The sequence below is a fragment of the Carassius auratus genome, chromosome 26, assembly GCF_003368295.1.
Source record: "Carassius auratus strain Wakin chromosome 26, ASM336829v1, whole genome shotgun sequence".
Classification (NCBI taxonomy): Eukaryota; Metazoa; Chordata; class Actinopteri; order Cypriniformes; family Cyprinidae; genus Carassius; species Carassius auratus.
The window spans coordinates 6,363,261-6,382,510 of record NC_039268.1 but is presented as its reverse complement, the minus strand read 5'-3'; the positions used below and the strand labels follow the sequence as shown (position 1 = coordinate 6,382,510).

Below are 19,250 nucleotides of genomic sequence, written 5' to 3'. Positions count from 1 at the left end.
GGAATTTGTGTCCTGGTCTGTTTTATTCAATTAAAACTAAGAAAAATACCACATTTACCCCTTCAAACTTGTTGATGACTAATCAATAAATGTGCATGCAGGACCAAGTAAAGCTGCCACAATCCCCCCAAAAATACTGAAGGATCATAGTGTCATAAGCTACTATTAGCCTATTTGTGTCATTAAGCACAACAAACTCAACGAGTCTGTCAACTGATAGCGCAATAAAGCACATTATTATTATTTCAAACAGGCAAAAGTGTATATCAAAACAAGCAGTAGGCTTTTTATAGATGTTAGTATTATACACAAGAGAGAGAGAGAAAAAAAAAATACAGGAAGACCAGTTTGTCAGAACGTATTTGTCAGAATGACCCCCCAAAACAATGCACATTTCAGACTTTTAAGGAAATGTTTAGACTTCTATGATAAAAGCATTATGAATTAAATCAATAAATGAGAATTTGCATGCAATCGTTTCAGAACAACTTTAGATCAGGTGTTATTCAACAGCTTTGCTCTGTGGGCATTCATTATTTATTTTTTTATGGCATCAAAGTGATGGAAAACATGGTGGCGACAAGTGACCATCTTTATTCACGAATCATATTTGAATCACTTTACCAATTCCTTAGAAAAGTATTTATGACTTTATGAGCAATTGACTTTATGAACAGTCATTGAATCATCTAGGAAAACGAAGCATTGTGTTGTTTGGTTTTGCAACAGTTCTACTCTGGTTTTCTGTGTTTTTTTTTTAGAAATAATTTTACATAATGGTTATCATTATACAATTTGAAAAAGGTTGTTGCTGTTTAATATTTGTTATATTTTCTGGAAAGACAAGTATTTATTTGAAATGGAAATCTTGGTAAATCATTTTGATCAAATAAATGTGGTGAGCATTAGAAATGTCTTTCAAAAACATTAAACAGCTTTTATTGAATTATTTTCATGCCATAATGGAGCTGTTAAAATCCGTAGAAAATTAAATACACTACAACTAAGGGTTTCTAAAGAGGTGTGTTTCCCTTCTTGTTGCTGTCACAGTTGCTGACAAGAATAATACATCTAAATTGTAATCAACACAGCATGCTCTAATCACAGATCAACACATTGATGCATTGATCTCCCTTTATAAATGTGAAGTATACAAGTATAAAAGTAAATAAATGCATGCGAGACAATCACCCATTTTAGAGAATAATTTATTGCCAGTAGTAAAGCAGTTAAGCTAGTGGCAGTATTTATTAAAAATCACAAAACAAGACCATAGCATTGCTCACGCACACGCAGACCCTGAAAAAGTCACATGTCTGTGAATAATCTCGCACTATAAATATACTGGGTCCCATTTTCATGGTCAAAAAATAAAGATGTTTCAAAGTCACAATTTACAAACAACAACAACAACAAAAAGAAAAAAAAAGAAAAAAAGAAAACATAACACATCACAAGAATATGTAGACATCCTTTCAGAAATGAACGTGTTGTGACGATCACACATTCACAACTTTGACATTTTTTTATTATTATTATTTTTTTAAGATTCTCGTGTTTTTTTCTTTGCTTGTCAATGAACATACAGTAAGGCTGATAATGACACACCATTTGAGTTGGCACACTACTTTTTCCTGTCTTTCTTTTTTGAAAAAAAAAAGCATAACATATCTACAAAAACCTAATAAACCTTGAAATCAAAACTGTACATGAAAATTTACATTACAAATGAATGAGGATTTGTATAAAAAAAAATCAATTTGCATGGTTATATCTATACAAATACAGATATCCCCTTGATGCTTGAAATGATGCTTTTCTCCCAATATCCATGACAATATAACAGTTATATTTTCTGTGTAAATTGTACATCTCAACATGATCTTGTGCATGATGATCAACGTATTATTTGGCACAGCCAAGTCTAATGCTCTCCCCAATACTGTTAAATAATAATATTATTAATAACAGCCCACAAGAGCTAGCGAAGAGAAGTCATGTTTAAGCAAGTCTTTTCAAATCCTCTCTCTCGAGTGAGATACAGATGTATACAATGTGTGCGTTTGGATGTTTGGCATTAACCTTAAGTGTAAGACTACGTTAGTGTACCGTGTATGTGGTGTGGTTATGGTTTGAACACACAGTCAAGTCTCCTCTAGCAGGGTTTCTTTTAGGCACTTTTGATTTTGTGGATCCAGTGTCAGACTTCAGTATGCTGTTGATGTTGAGAGTCCAGCGGCGGTATGACGAGCCTCTGAAACTGCGCTCCCTCCTCCTCTCCACCGCTCTCGTAATCGCTCATCATCACTTCTGACTCCTCGCAGCAGGCAGACATGTCCGAGCAGGACGCTGTGGACGTGTAGAGCGACAGCGACATGTTATCGGCAGCAGGGGGATCGAAGTCACAGCCGTAGCCCAGCGGGAATCCTCTGCGTCGGTATCCTCCGGTGGAGGACGATGTGATGGTGTCGGTGGGGTTGGTCTGGGGTTCGGGGTCTGACGAGTAATGGTGGTGGGGAAGGAATTGGGTGAGGCTGTAGAGCTGGGGTAAGGGCGGGCGTTGGCGTACTCCAGACCCTCCAGGACTAGAGGGGGCGCTGTTTAACGCTTGCGTGCCGGGCTGCAATGTGTCGTAGCGTTCGCCATACTCCGGCACGGGTGGAGGAGGAGGCAGGTCATCGTGGGAAGGAAAGTCATTGGGTGGGGGAGGGAAGTCGTTTTCGATGTCGTATCCGCCGGGATAGTAGTCTGTGTCCAGCAGGGCGGGGTCAGTGTAAAGGGTGGGTGGGGCTTCCACTACCTCATACTGAGGAAACTCCTGGATTCCAGGAAGTTGAACGCTCGGCATCCAGTCAGATGTGTCCCAATGATAGCCTGTCAGACAAAAATAATAATAAATATCACAGTGCCACAAAAAAAAAAAAATAAAAAATAAAAAAATATATATATATATATTATGATTAGATCAGATTAGGTTATACACATTGAAAAAAAGGCTGGGGTCAATTCAACTTCAGAGAGGTCAGTTTTAATTTTGAGAATGGCATTCATAACCTATTTCAACCTAATATTTAGTAGTATAAAAAAAAAACAGAGGTTGAGCAAGTAATTGGTAAAATTATGCCAGCGACCAACCCACTGTTTTAACGCTTCTGCCATAACTTTTATTACACTAATGTTAAGTTACATCATAAAGATATTTTTATTAAGAATAATATGCATTTGTTTATATACTAAACAATTATAATTGCAATTTATTCTGTGAACTGAAGTTGTATTGAATTCAAACCACTCAGTTAATACCAGCCAAATCATTTAAAACCAACAGCATGCAACGTCAGTATCACACCAACACAATACAGATCATTCAGCACAGCAAATATTACAGGAGTGCACACAAATATACACCTCACACATGTACTTTTAACTCTGAATATGTCTATTGTTTGTGGATTTACAAGACAACATTCACAATATCAGTTAGTCAATGCTTTCAAAGATCCATTTGTCCATTTTGAGGGAATTTTTGGGAAACGACACCAAGTTAGACTGGAAACACACTCACACACAAGCACACACACAAAAACTTTATGACATGAAGCTGTGACAAAAATTGCACTAACCCCATTAATTTCTAAACACCATAAGTAGTGAGTTGATTTGAAAAGGAGAGTTAATTTGACACTATTTTCGTCACAGATTTTGTGGACATGCAGAGTTGTGTTATACTGAAGGGTGTAAGCAAGCCAAAATTAAACCAAAAAATCGAATTGAAAGGCTTCAGGCAAATTATACAAAATAAAAATAAATCACCTCTTGGGTTCTTGTGTTCATGAGCCGAGAAAGATTCTTTTGATAAAAGGCAAACAGAATTGCAGAGAAAAGAGAGTTAGAGAAAATGTCAAATATTACAAGATCAAAAAACACTGTGGGGAAAAAAAGAGTGCAGGCCAAGGTGGATACAAATGTAGGAACCATGAAAGTATGACATGATCTTCATGCCATTTGCTTGCACAGAAACATGGTGGGAAGGTGAAATCAGTCTTGGTAAGATTGCAGTTTTCCACCTCAAATTAGCTGAACAATCATGTGCCACTGAAATCAAATGAGGCACCTCATTGGCTAATGAGGCACTTGATCGAATTTCTTAAGATGTGATTAGTAATTGTACATTTTTTGTCTTTGTAGATGTAATTTAGGTGAAGAAAATGGCATTTTGGAGACCCACCGAACACCAACGACACAGATACCCAATAATCAGCACTGAAGCAGCAAAATACTACCTTCTTTCTCCACCGAGTCAACAACAGAGCTGACAAGGTGGATTACTGTCACTAGGGAGGCTTGTAAAAGGGCAGATAAGAGAAATCTAACATTAATTTTTCAGAAGTAAACATGACAGGAAAGAAACACTGGAACGCAAGATTGCAAGGGAGAGAGGAAACAGAGACAAAAGTGTTTCTCACGATGAGACACCGCATTCTGACATCTGACAAAGATGATGGATTTGAGCTGATTGACTGGCACTGTCAGAACAACAGACACTAATTGGATTTATGGGATTTTGGCTTCTGCCAAGGGGTGATCTAAGAGATGGGTTAATGGCAGAGGGATTCGTTTGTGTCGGTAAGGCACACGTCTGGGTCGAGCTCTGGTGAAGACAGTGGGAGTGACGGCTGATGCTGTGCTCATGATTACACACATTAACAGAGCGATGAAAGGAAAGATCAGGAAAATTCTCAAAGATAAAAGAGAACAAAGACACTCTCTGGCCCCAAACCAAAACCAGCAGAAGGAGAAAAATGAAAGAAGCAGGGTTCAAGCTTTAGGGGAAAAACGGGTACATGGCCTTAAGAAAATATTAATAATTTATTCAATGTGTTTATCAGAGATTCAGTGGGGGAGTTGTTAGGTCAAGGTCAGGGGTTGAAAAGGTCAAATGAGGGTCAAGAGTCAATGGTTAGATGACTGCAGTCCCCTTCACATGACTCATGTAAGGTCAAATGACCTTTGAAAAATTATCTAGCAGGTTCAGACACGATTGTGCAGTGGTGCATTCATTGTTTGGAGAGCAACAACATGATTTGAGATGAGGTTTAAAAAGTCTTTTTTAATGGTCATAGTGTTGATGCTTAAATGGGACAAACCAAGAGATTAAACTAATGCTGCTTAAATTAAGTAAAAGCTAATTCATGATATTAATAAATAACATAAATAATGCTAAAATAAAACATCCTGACCCATCCCTAGTTTCAATACATTTCTCAACACAACTATCGTTTGTTGCTTTGATCAGCCAATAAAATCTGAAACTTACAAGATTTCACATGACCGCAAAATAGTGCATGCATGGATATGCTATAGCTTGACGGTTTGTTCCACACAGTTCTGTCATAAGTCATGTGACAAGGCCTTCAGACACAGTAATCAGGGTCAACCGAAACCTTGTTTTGTGTGTGCTGGAGACCCATCATGTGTACTTTTCATACCCTGCTTTTACACTCTGTGCTGATGTCTTCAACCATCCATTGGCTTCATTAAGAGACACAAAGAAAGGAAGAGGAAAAAAAGAAGAGAAAAAATCCAAAATATGAATTTCACACAGAGAATTAATGAAGATACTATATGGCACATTCTCAGATGTTGCCTTGAAATGATGAAAAACTTATGAGAAGTTGCTCTGGGCAATGGCAAAAGAAAAAGACGAGGGGGCTTAGAGGGAAGACAAGCTTTCTTCTTTTTATGCATTGAGAATTTTGCAGGGCCTTTAGTGATCACTTCCTTCCACCGTGGGCGAGTGTTCACTTACGAGCAGGCCTTTATTTAAAACCTTGCTCTGTGTCTGTGGTGCGATTTGATCCAAATGGGAGCTGAAGCCCCAGTGCAGCGATAAGGAAGAGAGAGAGAAATGACATAACACATGACCCAAAAACATATCACCCTTTACACTCGGTTACATCAGTAAAATAAAGAGAGACAGGGTTAGCAGATGTTCAAACAAAAAAAAAAAAGGAAAAAAAGAAAAAACGTACAGGGGTCTGTCAACTAAAAGAATAAGCAAGAGATTAAGATTATGTTTGGAATAGAATACTGGTGAAGTTTCTACACTGTGTAAGTACTGTGCAGTAGTGTGTAGAATGTTGAATACCGTATTTTCCGGACTATAAGTTACACTTTTTTTCATAATTTGTCTGGTCCTGTGACTTATTTATCAAAATTAATTTGACATGAACCGAGAGAAATGAACCAAGAGAAAACATTACCTTTTCCAGCCACGAGAGGGCGCTCTATGCTGCTCAGTGCTCCTGTAGTCTACACTGAAGACATAGAGCGCCCTCTCGTGGCTGTAGACTGTAATGTTCTCTCTTGGTTCTTGGTTCTAAATAAATGTGACTAATAGTCCGATGCGACTTATATATGTTTTTTTCCTCATCATGACGTAATTTTGGACTGATGCGACTTATACTCAGGTGCGACTTATAGTCCGAAAAATACGGTAAACAAATATTACCAGATACAGGTTTATTTATGAGATGATAACTAAACATCAATCAAGCTTGAGGAAGATTATGTAATAGTGTGCAGAATAGTACTGGTGGAAAATACAACTGTAATGTCTATGTTATCCTCATAAGAATAACGTTTTGACAAAAACTAATATTTTCATAAAATGATATGCTTTACATTTCAGAAATATATGAGCGATACAAGAAATTTGGCTGTATATCGATATGGCTTTATATATGATTTACAGTCATATCTCACGTCTAAGAGTGTGATATTGTGTTTATAAAACAGTTTGACAACACGACTTTGTAAAAATTAAAAAAATTGCGTATTTCAAAAAAACTTAACTTTAGAACAAGCAGTTCTGTTGACAGCACTACTCACCATATTTGTTAACTCTGTCTTACAAGCTGTTATTAAAAGTTAAAATAACTTCCATTTCAGTCTCTTTCAGTCTGAAGTCTTTACTGCTCACTCGTAAAACAGTCTCTTGTAGAACAATGTCACTAAAATCACTGTCAGGAACACACACTGTTTCCCAATACTAAATACTACTTATGTATATAAAATATTATTTATTAAATAATAAACAATAACAACAGCCATCATCTTAAGTTTCTAGCCAATTCAGTCAAAAGTACAAATCAAGCGCTCTAATATACAGCATTAAATTTACATAAAATATAACGTGATGAGATTTTGCCCTCAGCCAAAACTATTTGCTCTGGAACACATCATAGATAAATGATACCAATGACTGCCCATTAGAATAACCCAGAACTAATTATATCTAATGTTTAACTACTAAAGAGACATCAGAGCCAGCGGCAAATTACAGAAGATCTGGCCAACTTGAGGATGCTCTTGACGGGTTCATGAACGCTGAATGGCCGCTGACGCCCTGGAGCTCAACTCTCAGAAAATGTCGAAGCAAATTTCAAACAGATGCTATTATTATTAACAAACCACATATATGAAGCCTAAACAAGTACATTATCGCCTAAAAAACCTTCCGTGACACAAAAACAGTATTATTTTTAAATTATAGTGGATTTGAATGTCCGCCATGACATTTACTGTGAGAAATATGGCAAGAGGAGTGATACAAATTGCGAAGGAGGGTGTTCCTGTAGCGATACCAGTACAAAATCAGATTGGAGAACCAGAACAAACTGTAGTAGAAATATAAATATCCTTTTGAATTTTTGTGTTTGTAGGTGCAGCTAAAGTAACTGTTTCTTCGCAAATTTTTTAAATTTAAATTAATATACGCCATTTGCTGTATAATGTCAGGATATTTCACAATATAAGGTACATTAGGTGTTTCCATTCCAAACATAGCCTTTTTTGTCTTCTAAAGAAGTATTCTTTCAATAATATTTTTTCTTATTCTTTCTTATCTTGTTTACAGAGAAACACACAGTATAAATGTCGAAGTATTTCACAAATATTCTGTAGTTTGACTGGTTGGTTATGCTCATCTATAAGATGAGTAAAAGCAAATGCATTCTATTCCATACATACCATTGTCGTCACATGACTCGGACTGGAAGGAGCTGAGAGAGTGGACCTCAGACATGCTACCTCTGGTGTTGTAAGGATGACAGGCGCTGTCCTCTACCGGTTTCTTACTTAGACACGGATCCAAGTCCACTACTTTAGCTGTGAGGAGAAGAAAACGGTCACACAAACTTTCCCTCACTTTCGGAGCCCATAAAATCAATTGTCTTTCAAGTCACAAGCATGACATTTCGATTCCGGATGGGTCTTTGTACATACCATCGTAGTCGTAATCCCAGCTGGGCTTCTGTATGGAGTCACTGTCAGACACGGAGTTGGAGGGTGGTGGAGGAGGCAGGTTAGGTGCTACACTACAGACAGCCACCGTCTTCCTGTGCCCGTGCACTGAATCGGGGTTGAATGTGCTGAATTCTGGGTGCTCCGGTATGGCTGAGCCTTCAAACGAATTGCGGTCCAGATTGTTACGGGAGTCGCTTGGAATGCTGGGAGTGTAGGAGATGGGTCGTACAGGGACCTGCGGCGGGATGTCGGAGTAAAACGTCTTGTTTAGTTTGGAGTCAAAGTACGGCCGATGGAGGAAGGCATGCGAGGCTCCTGTGCCTACGCCAAGCTTGTCGTCATCATCAGATTTGGACTTTGAGCGCCGGCAAATACGCTTGCGAACCACAACGAAGAGTAGGACCAGAATGAAGATGCTGGCGACGAAGACGACAATTCCAATGACTTCCTCCAAGCCGATGTTCCAAGAGGTGGAGACAAATTCGTTGCGGATCTCAGAACGGAGTTCACAATGATGCCCACTGTAGCCCACAGAGCAGTTACAGTTGAAGGAGCCATACGTGTTCTGGCACTGACCACCATTGCCACAAGGGTTCTTCAGACACTCATCTACATCACTGAGACACCTTAACACACATAAAAGCACGCACTATAAATACAAAGCTGCATATTCAGTCCACACTTTCAAAAGTTTGAAGTAAGATTTATGTAACGTTTCTGAAAGACATCTCCTATACTTGCCAAGGCTGTTTATTTTAACTAAAAAACAGTAAAAAATGGGACTATTATGAAGTATTATAACAATTTTAAATAACTGTTTTCTATTTGAATATATTTTAAAATTTAATTTACATCTGTAATGCAAAGTAGATTTTTTTGCAGCTATTATCCCATGAAAGTTGAGAAATCACTCTATGCTAATTCTAAAAAAAAAAAAAAAAAAGGATTTTCAGGATTCTTCAATGAATAGAAAGTTCAACAGAACAGAATTTACTTAAAATGGAAATCTGTCACTTTTAATCAATTTAATATATACTTGCTGAATAGAAAATATATCTTTTTTTCATTTAAAAAGTTTCATCTAGGTATCATCTCAACAGATGTAGCATCTCATAAAGAAACTTTTCATTGTGCCAATTTAATATATGTTTGACTTATTCAATCAAGGATTATTCGATGGGTCAAAAGATGTACCTGTCTCCTTGGAAACCCAGCTCACATTCGCACACAGGACCATCCAGGCTATCGATGCACTTGCCGCTGTTCTTACACGGGTTATCTGTGCAATATGGACCCAGCTGACACCTGGTAGAGAATTACAAAGAGCCAAAATGTCATTCAGAAACTTCACACATGCACGGCTTTAGATAAACTTTAAATAGGAAGAACTGTGTTTGGATAGTTTTTAATTGCAGTAGAAATTTCTCAAAGAGAAAATTGATTCTGTCTTACTGAATTAAATCTGATTATTAATCACATCGCCTCCCAAAGCTTCTGATTAAATTTCCAATTTAATAGGAATTACTGAGAATGCCACATGGACTTCTGAAGTTTTCTTTTTTAGTTTGAGTCACACCATGCATATTAATGAAGTTTAATTTATGAAAATATTGACAGGGCTTACTTTTATTTGCCCTACACAGGGAGTGTACAAAATGACATTAAAATGGAAAAAGAACTGAATTAATGAAATATCAAACTTTTAAAATAATGAGACAGAGAGGAATGTGGTGAAATGCTATAAGGCCGGTGTAAAATTTAAATTTGAATTAAAAGTATTAGGAACAAATGTCATATAATGGATATGATTAAATATTTCTTTATTCAGACAGTGTAAAGTTATCCTAAAAATACCTGGACACTTAAACCACTCTTAAAAATGTTTGATTGTCATTGCATAAACTATCATTTTTTTTTTTTTTTTTTTTTTTTTAACAAAGATAGCACAAGTTATCAAAAAAGATGAAATATTAATGTTCAAAAATAATATAAAAGTACCTGAAGGTTAAAAAAAATCTATAGACATATCTAAAAAAAAAAGCATGTCTAAAGATAATGGATTGAATTTGTACCTACATATACTAAAAATGACAGAGACTTCACATCATCTGATTACAGGTATAATGGAAATATTGCTCAGTGTCAGAATAACTTCTGTGGTCACAGGTGCACGTGTTCTCACCGTTGGCCAGAGTACTGTCCTCTGCACTGGCAGTAGAAGTCTCCTCCTTGTGGGATACATGTGCCTCCATAGAGGCAGGGATTAGAGGCGCAGGGGCTGATAGTGACTTCACAGTGTGTGCCCATGAATGCAGCGGTGCACTTACAGAAATACACTACAACACACAATACAGCATATTAGTCAGTCTTATATCTGACTGAACTGCAATGACTCCAGTCAAAAACCTAACAAAAATGGCCACACATACCTCCGTTAAGCAGTGATGAACATGTGCCTCCGTTGGTACAGGGGTTACTGGAGCAGCCCTGGAGTGGAGGAGCCAAGCTGCAACCGGGAGCCGCCTCAACCAGCTCCTCCAAGACTGAATGAACTCCTCGAACCTGAGATAACGGCAGCTCCCTCCCATTAAACACAATCCCCTCCAGACAACCCCGCAGCCCATTTACCACAAGTCTTCCTGAGCCAGATGCTGGCCGCGCATGACCCCCGAAGTACATGCTGGTGTCCAGGTTGAGGGTGCGGAGAGTCCCCGGAGCTGTGCCAGACGCAGCGTGGACCTGATCTAGAACCAGTCTAGCGTAGTTACCGTCTACCTCAAGAGAGACAGTGTGCCACTGTCCGTCACTGACCTGGGTACTGTGCACAGACACCACACCAGGACCACTGCCGCAGTCAAACTTGTACTGCAGGCGGCCGTTCACAATCTGGAACACACACAGATTTTTTCACAGTTTAGTTTTTCATCCTGCCACGTGGAGTCCATTCAAATATTTAGTATCTCAAATCCACATTTAGCCAACTGACATTATATATTTCTATTTCTAAAATAAAATATCAGCTCACACAAACATGTCCATTAAGTTGTATGTTTTATGTATAAATATATAAAGGAGGGTCTCTCCAAATGCCATGTTTTTGGGCATGCTATTTTTATTTATTTTTTCACATTTTGGGCATCGCAGGCATATTCTGTGTCAACTACTGTCAACTTATGACGGCCAAATATGTGTGCCTATAAGAATTTATGTCTAAGTATGCAGTTTATTAGTTATTTTTAAACAGCCAAAAAGATGACTCTGTGAAGTACTTCAGGTGTGATATTAAAGTATTCTGAGCAGAGAGATGCATGCATTTCAGTCCCAGACTCCTTTGCTCTTTTTGTCAGCTGTGTGGTTTTCCCTCAGCAAAGTGCAAGGTGTGATAAAGAGCTCCCCTCTCAGAATAACTCTCATTCTGTTTTCTCTTCTTTTTTTTGGAAGGATTGAGGGGGTTAAGAGTACACACTCGCCTCCAGTATGCTGTAGTCTGTGCCTTTGGCATACATGACTGTAGCGTGGGTGGAAAATGTTCTCAGTCTGAGGGACAGCTTCATTTCTTCCTTATTCTCGTTCTCCATCAGCCTGTACCGTGCATATCCATTTCCGCTGAATGTCAGTGACAGACGCTCTAAAACAGAGGGCAAACGTATAAGTGCTGTTATCATAATGTTCACACCCAACACTACATTCCTAATGCAGCAAAACAAAATGTCCATTTCATGAACAATACAAAAATAACACTGATCTCACTGTCGCTTTATTTAATATACATCTATTGTTTTGTACTATAAATACAGCAAGACAAGTTTAACTCAAGTAATATGGATACTTTAAGCAAGTAGCACTAATAAAAGAATGGGACGTCAATATGGTGTTTTAATAGAGTGTGAGTTGCACTAATATGTGTGTTCATACCTGAGCACTCTTCCTGTTTCCCCTCAGGACAGATGCATTTGTATTTGGTGTGTGTGGGGTCTTCTACACACTCCATGCCATCAGGACAGGGGCTTCCATCACAGAGTTTACTCAGGACAGGACACTCAGCTCCTATAATCACATATAGAAGGGTTATCATCAGTCTAGAGTGGAAATGAAATATATATTAAAAATACTTGGGTGTCTGTATAGTGTAGTGTTACCTTCACAGAGACATTTGGAAGTGCGCATGTGACGTGGCGTGACAAAACTAATCCTAGCCGTGCTGTAGGCCGACACTGCTCCCGTCTCCAGTGAAACGGTTTCGTGGCAGTAACTAAGAGGACAGTCCAAACCAGCACAGAGTTTCTTCACAACTCGTACAATACGGACTCCAGTCATCTCTTCGATTACCCCAACGGAGGCGTTCAGCTTCCTGTACACCACCTCCTGGGGCTGGAAAGGACCTCCTGACCTTTCTAGAGCTAGAAGTACTTCAAGGTCGCCGGAGGCATCGGCAGCAGGTTGCAAGCTGACTAACTGCACGTCTCCGCGTCTGACACCGGCGATGTTCCGTAAAGCCCGCAAAAAGTTACGCCAATAATCTCCGATAAACTCCTCGGGTGCTATTGCAGAGAATCGCACGCCGATGGAGTTATCGAGCGCTTGTGCTGTTGCCTGCCGAACGTGAATATTGACTCGGGCAGCTGCAGCAAAACGGCCATCTGTCACTGTAACGTTAAGGACGTATTGACCAGCATCCAGATTGCCACGGGCTACAAGTTTCCCATCAGCAGGAGAGACCGAGAAGAGGCCAGAGCTTTCGGAGGTAGAGGAACTATCGGGTGTGAGGCTGTAGGTAAGAGTGTCGTAAACATCCTGATCTGTGGCATGGATTTTACCCAAGACCCCGCCTGAATATTCGTCGGTTGCCGTGGTGATAAAGATGTCCAGGGGGAGAATGACAGGAGGGTAGATGCTCTCCTCAATCAAACGTACACTGACAAATGCTGTGGAGACCAATGGTGGCCGACCGCTGTCTGTTACCTAGAGCAAAAGAGCCAAGAGATTTGGGATACAAAAATGCAACAATTAGAAATCACTAGTTTTATACTTAGGTGTCATGATTTCAAGAAGACTTATTATGCACCTTTTTACTAGGGATGCACCGGTTGACCGGCCATAAATCGGAACCGGACGTTTTTGCTTAAATTCACTGGTTTTTCCAGAAGTGTGCCCACATGCACATATTCCAATGTATAATCATTCGCTATCATGACAATCTGTGCGCAGGACACGGGCAGCCGTTCAGCACTGAACGTGCAGAGCTACATGTCATAAAATGATAGCAGGAAGCAAACAGCCTACTGCACAAAATAAGAGCCTTTCCTGCGCTCACTGAAGTTGTGCGAGCGTACTGCAACTGTTCGCGCCCTACACAGGTGTAGACAGTGAAGGGATGTTCAGCTCAACTTCTCTCGTGTTGGATGAGAAATGAAACGGACTAAACTCGGAAATGTTTTTTTTTTTTTTTTTTTTTGTAAATTAGAACTTGCATACACATTTGAAATGCCAGGAGTAAACATCAGTTCTGTTTAGGATTATTTTTTATTTTACCTTAAAATTACATAGACTTAATTTGATTTAAAAATCACCTACTGTAGCACACTGAAAAAAAGTGTTTCATTCATCCAATTAAATCATTTTAGGGCAATGATTCACATCTATATTTTTTAATTTGAGACAATAGTTAATTATTTTTCATTGGGTCAAGTAAAAAATATAGATGTGAATCATTAGCTTTTTTTTTTTTTTAATTGGACGAATGAAACACTTTGAGTCTTGTTTTATTCGCACCAACACTATTTAATTGTAACATTTTGGAATAATTTATTTATATAGCATACTTTTATTTAGACTCACTGGTAAAGACGTTTTTTTAATTTAAAACCAAATTCCAAAATTCTTATTTGTTGCTTAAAGAAAAAAAAAAGGAAATCGGAATCGGTCAGTTTGCGTGTAAAAAAATGGGAATCGGCCATGAAAAATCATGATCGTTGCATCCCTACTTTTTACAATACTTAATATAAGTCTCATGTATCCAATGAATATATCTGTGAAGTTTCAGTTCAAAATACCCCACAGATAATTTATTATATCATTCTGAAACATGTCTTTGTGCTTGTTTCTTTAAATGCAAATGAGCTGCAGCTCCCCGCCACCTTTTCCAGAATAGGACTGTTGCCTTTACAGCTAGGAACTCAGATACTCTGCTAAAAAAAAAACTGTTTGATTCTGAAGTCTATTATGCGATTTAAACCATATTAGTTTAAAGTTCTCATATGTGTTTTTTCTGAGCGCACACATTCAAAGCACATGCAAAGAAAGCAGCTGTCACGTGGTATGTGAGTAGTAAACTAAGACAGAACTCATAAAGGAGTCACAGTTTTGTTTTTATACCTCCTATGATATATTTCACTTCACAGCATGGAACAGCAAGCACCATAAATGTTGTTAAATAAAACAATAGATTATAAGTCTTCTAACATATGGTGCCAAATTATCAAGTCAGCTGTTTGAAGTGTAATTGAGTATTGAGGGCAGAACGACTTTGGCAATTATTTTCAGCCTTTCCATGCAAAACGTCCAGTCAGAGTCAGTAGAGGGAGCACTCGGGCCTGGATTTACTCTTGAAACAATGGACAGCTGCACAAGTTTGAGCCTGGCTCTTGTTATCTACTTCTGTTCTGTCCTCTTGTATCTATCACTTTGCCTCCCATTTCACAATCCCTATTAATTTTAAAAAAATTATAAAATGGGTGCAATCTGTAGCCCTGATAAAACATTAATGAAAAAGTTAAAAAATGTATGATATATACATATACATTTGTGATAATGTATTAATTCAATGACTAGAGGTCTAATTTAGTACATCGACCCCTGTTACCATAATAAACTGTTTTATATATCAAAAATATACATAGCAGCATCTGTCCTTTAAAAAAGTCAAATGCCTTAAGACTTAAAGATATTGAATTTACTATCAAAATTGAAAAGTGGCCCATTGCATAGAAGAGGAGACAGCTGTAATGATTTTCTTGGCTGCTCCTTCATCATACTCTATTGACCATGCCCGGTCTGTGCGGGGAGTATTGAACAAGCACTGCTTCACCTTAGCTCTACTATTCATCTATCCCTTCAGACCTCCAGTGATAACTGAACAAGACCCCTACAGCTTCAGTGGGGGAGACTGAGGTCTCACCTGGGCTTGCAGAAGGTAGAAGTCTTGGGTCTGGCGGCTCAGAGTTGCTGCAGAGACCAGCATGCCCTGAGAAGTGATTTGGAAGGCATCGCCCTCGTTCCCACTGATGATAGAAAATGTGAAAGGAGGTCCATTGTGGGAGGCATCACGGTCAGACACGGTCAGCTGGAGAACACTGGTACCGACTGGCTGGTTCTCCTATACAACATATGCAGAACGTGTTAAAGGTTTTATAATTTAGATCTACAACATTCACACTTTTTCTTTTTACATCTTAAGGCGAATTTGGCATGTAACAATTTTTACAGCTCACATTGAGAAGCTATGATTATATTTAATATGAGCCAGCAAGCACAGACATTAATGGTGACTAATAATGATTTTTCCTTAGAGCAATGTTTCAAAAGGCATGTGGGAACAGTAATCAAAATGCTTTTAAATTTCATGATGAATTTCAGCGTGAAACACAATAATCTGTCGGAAATAATGTAGGGTGTCATTTATTCCTATTTTCTAGGACTTTTTTTTAACATTTTTTATCTATTTATATTTTTTGCATCATAAAAAGTAGAATAGATTATTGCTTGATATTTTTAAATTAGGATAAATTAATTAGTGAATTCATGTACATTTTTATAATGTTTATTTATATATTTTTTACTTATTTCAGTGATTTTATTAAATACATTTTTAATTAGCTTTAATTTTTTTAGATCTTGAGTTTTCATTTTCATTTTAGTTTAAGTAATTTCACATGCTTATATATATAATATATATATATATATATATATATATAGTTTTTTTTTTTTTTTTTTTTTTTTTACTAATTCAACAAACAAAATAGCTAAAGATTTGAAAGCTTAGGTGTTTAATTAATTTTTTAAGAAAAACTATTTTACAATTTTACGATAATACAATATTTAACAATAAAAAGGCACATGTTAGGACACATCAATATTAAGAATTGTTACTTTTTGCAGTTAATTTTGAATACAAAAACATATTCTATGTGAACACGCCAATGCATTTGTGTCTAGAGACTCTAAACCAGAACATTGGAGACTGTATCATCTCCTCTGAGGAATCAGACCTGTATAATGATGCTGTAGTTTGCCTGAGAGAACAGAGGTGGGTTATCGTTTATGTCCGAGACATCTATGTTGACTGTAGCGCTGCTGGAACGAGCCGGGCTTCCATTGTCAGAGGCCATCATAGTCAGAGTGTAACCTGAAGTCTAAAAAACAAACAAAACAAAACGTCATCATTAGGTTTCAGGAACAGACTGCCAATGTACCTGCTGCCGAGACACCTGAGTGTTCTGTACCTTCTCTCTATCGAGCTGGCGGGCCACCTTGACCTCTCCTCTAATGGGGTCGATGGTGAAAGGACTGCCTTGATTGCCATCAATGATGGAGAAGCGCACCTGATTACTGGATGGACCATCTGCATCATCAGCCATGACCTAGATACACAGAGACACACACACACACCTGGTTAAGATAAAGATTACCACAGACTCAGGTATGCAACACCCCCGCCTTTCGCCCTTCTTGCCTCGCGAGTCAGTAACTATTGGCTGAGACTCTCGAGGGAAATCAGAAGACACGCAAGTGAAACAGAGCTGGGTATCAAAGCCTCAAACTGACAATTTATATTCAGCATGATAAGGCACGAATATCTCTAATAAATGACCAGAGTGAGAGCGAGATAGAAGACTGCAGATTAAAGACTGGTGTGGGTAGCCGAGCTTTAGTTTGACATTGGGCTGTGTTGATTTTAGGAGATGATGTAACACAGAGACCCGAGCAGGACACAATAAGAGAGAGAAGCTGATGACTCACAGTGAGCACGGTCTTTCCCAGTTCTGCGTCTTCGCTGATCACAGCAGAGTAAATATCTTGGTTGAAGATGGGGCTGTTGTCGTTCACATCAGTCAGGTTAATGTTCACTGTGGCCATGTCGCTGAGCGGTGGCGTTCCTCCATCTGTAGCCTCCACTGTTAGATAAAACTCGTGTGCCGTTTCATAGTCCAAAGGCTCGATCACAAAGACACCGCCTGGGAAGAAAACATCAGTGAGATGTCAAGGAACATGAAAATATCTAAATAATAAAGCATTTATTTCCCATATAATTTAAGAAATGAATAAAGAATGATTAAAATAACCAAAGAAACCTTTGTTATGAGAGGACAGATCAGAGCTGACAGGAAGTAAATTGAAAGAGAGAGATAAGGTTGGTGGGGGAGCGGGATCAGGAAAGGTCCTCAAGTCAGGATTTAAAGACCTTCGAAATCTAACTGAGAGCCAGTACTGCAGAGATCTCCACAGGTTCGTCGAGGCTGTTGTGTTTACCTGTATGTGGGTCGACGCGGAACGCTCCTCTCTCGTTTCCATTGATAATGGAGTATGTGATCTCAGCACCTGCTTCTGTGTCTCGGCTGGCTGCGTGTACCTGCAGCACCTGGGTGCCCACCGGAATGTCTTCTGCGATGGTGGCAGTGTACTCGCGCCGCTCAAACACTGGAGGGTTGTCGTTGATGTCCAGGATGGAAACACTGACAGTGGTGAGGGAGGAGAGAGGGCGCGGGCTCCCCCGGTCAGTGACGCGAGCACGGAGGGTGTAGAGTGACTGCAGCTCACGGTCCAGAGGACGAGCCAGACGCACGACGCCCGTCTCCTCCTCGATGGAGAACACACCATCAGCAGAGTCCAGCAGGGAATAGAGGACCTCTGCGTTAGAACCTAAACACACACACACAAAGCACAATGACATTAATATAGACACCAAACTCCAAACTTCTGAACAACTTCACAGTAACACTTGCTCTATCAGTAATATTTGTTAATTATTTCCTTCATTTAATGCACAACTGAAACTCGCAATTTTTTCACCCTCTATTGCTGTTGTCATCTTTTTTTAATAAGAAAGGACAAACAATTCATAGAGACTGCCAACAAATCAATACAATTTGCAGATTAAGACGCTCTCGAATCAATGGCAAAGCCTCCAGCAGTTATAATCATTTGCAAGAACCTATAGTGTGTCTGTGTCTTTGTCTCATTTGCTTAACTATAATGACTTATAAATTCCTCCTACACAAGATTCAGTTGTTAAACCTCTGGTCCTGAGCTGCATATTAAGAAGTGAGTAACTGCCACTTATTATATTGGGGAAAACACACACACAACAAACAAGACGAAGATAGAGTACACTAATCCCTCTAATGCATTTTTGAGTAAGCCTCATTTGTGGCTTGCTAGTACAATCCTATCTATCAAGACACACTCTCTCATTATAGCCAGTTAACACAATCTCTTGTGTTCTACAAAGTTTCGGTCAGACCATATTACTGGAATGCAGCTGCTTTATGGCAGTTCAGTATGCATGTAAGTCTACCGATCAATTTAAAGGCAGCTTCATTTCAAGTCTATGATGCAGCTGGCTAGTTGTAGGCTAGTCTCATAGACCTCCACTATAAGTGCTGGTAAAAGCATGTCATAGTAGTGGCCAATAGAGTTGAACTAGTATTTCACAACTTTAGGGGCTTTCAAAAAGTAACCGGTGATCCGAAGGTTGTGTGAGGTAAGAATAAAAGATAGGCAAGACTTAAAGTAAGTGAAATAGGAACGTACACAGAGCACAAAATGTTTCTGCTTGAGGATATGGAGAGCAGAACAAAGGATGATAAGAGAGGAATCCATGAAAATGAAAATCAGAGTGGATTTTTACAGGCCATAGTGTTGCAAAATTGGAGAATATCTAGGGA

At 38.8% G+C, this 19,250-nt stretch overlaps 1 protein-coding gene across 8 annotated transcripts in view; it reads right to left on the bottom strand.

The window, feature by feature from the left end:
- Positions 1-1,190: 1,190 nt before the first annotated feature.
- The window catches only part of LOC113044166 (protocadherin Fat 1-like), an 88,078-nt gene continuing 70,018 nt past the window's right edge, over positions 1,191-19,250 (bottom strand). For 2 of the 8 annotated variants that reach the window (XM_026203850.1, XM_026203848.1), the window contains exons 14-28: positions 17,836-18,225; positions 17,326-17,540; positions 16,809-16,946; positions 16,575-16,718; positions 15,485-15,682; positions 12,447-13,269; positions 12,223-12,354; positions 11,778-11,935; positions 10,737-11,193; positions 10,490-10,643; positions 9,502-9,612; positions 8,287-8,933; positions 8,032-8,169; positions 3,814-3,849; positions 1,191-2,874 (exon numbers count right to left, since the gene is read on the bottom strand). In XM_026203850.1, the coding sequence (XP_026059635.1) occupies positions 2,201-2,874; positions 3,814-3,849; positions 8,032-8,169; positions 8,287-8,933; positions 9,502-9,612; positions 10,490-10,643; positions 10,737-11,193; positions 11,778-11,935; positions 12,223-12,354; positions 12,447-13,269; positions 15,485-15,682; positions 16,575-16,718; positions 16,809-16,946; positions 17,326-17,540; positions 17,836-18,225 (4,415 nt within the window). In that variant the 3' untranslated portion in view covers positions 1,191-2,200. Of the gene's footprint in view, positions 2,875-3,813; positions 3,850-4,283; positions 4,344-5,809; positions 5,871-8,031; positions 8,170-8,286; positions 8,934-9,501; positions 9,613-10,489; positions 10,644-10,736; positions 11,194-11,777; positions 11,936-12,222; positions 12,355-12,446; positions 13,270-15,484; positions 15,683-16,574; positions 16,719-16,808; positions 16,947-17,325; positions 17,541-17,835; positions 18,226-19,250 lie in introns of those variants that run through there. The other 6 variants (XM_026203847.1, XM_026203846.1, XM_026203853.1 and 3 more) reach the window with 5 other exon arrangements.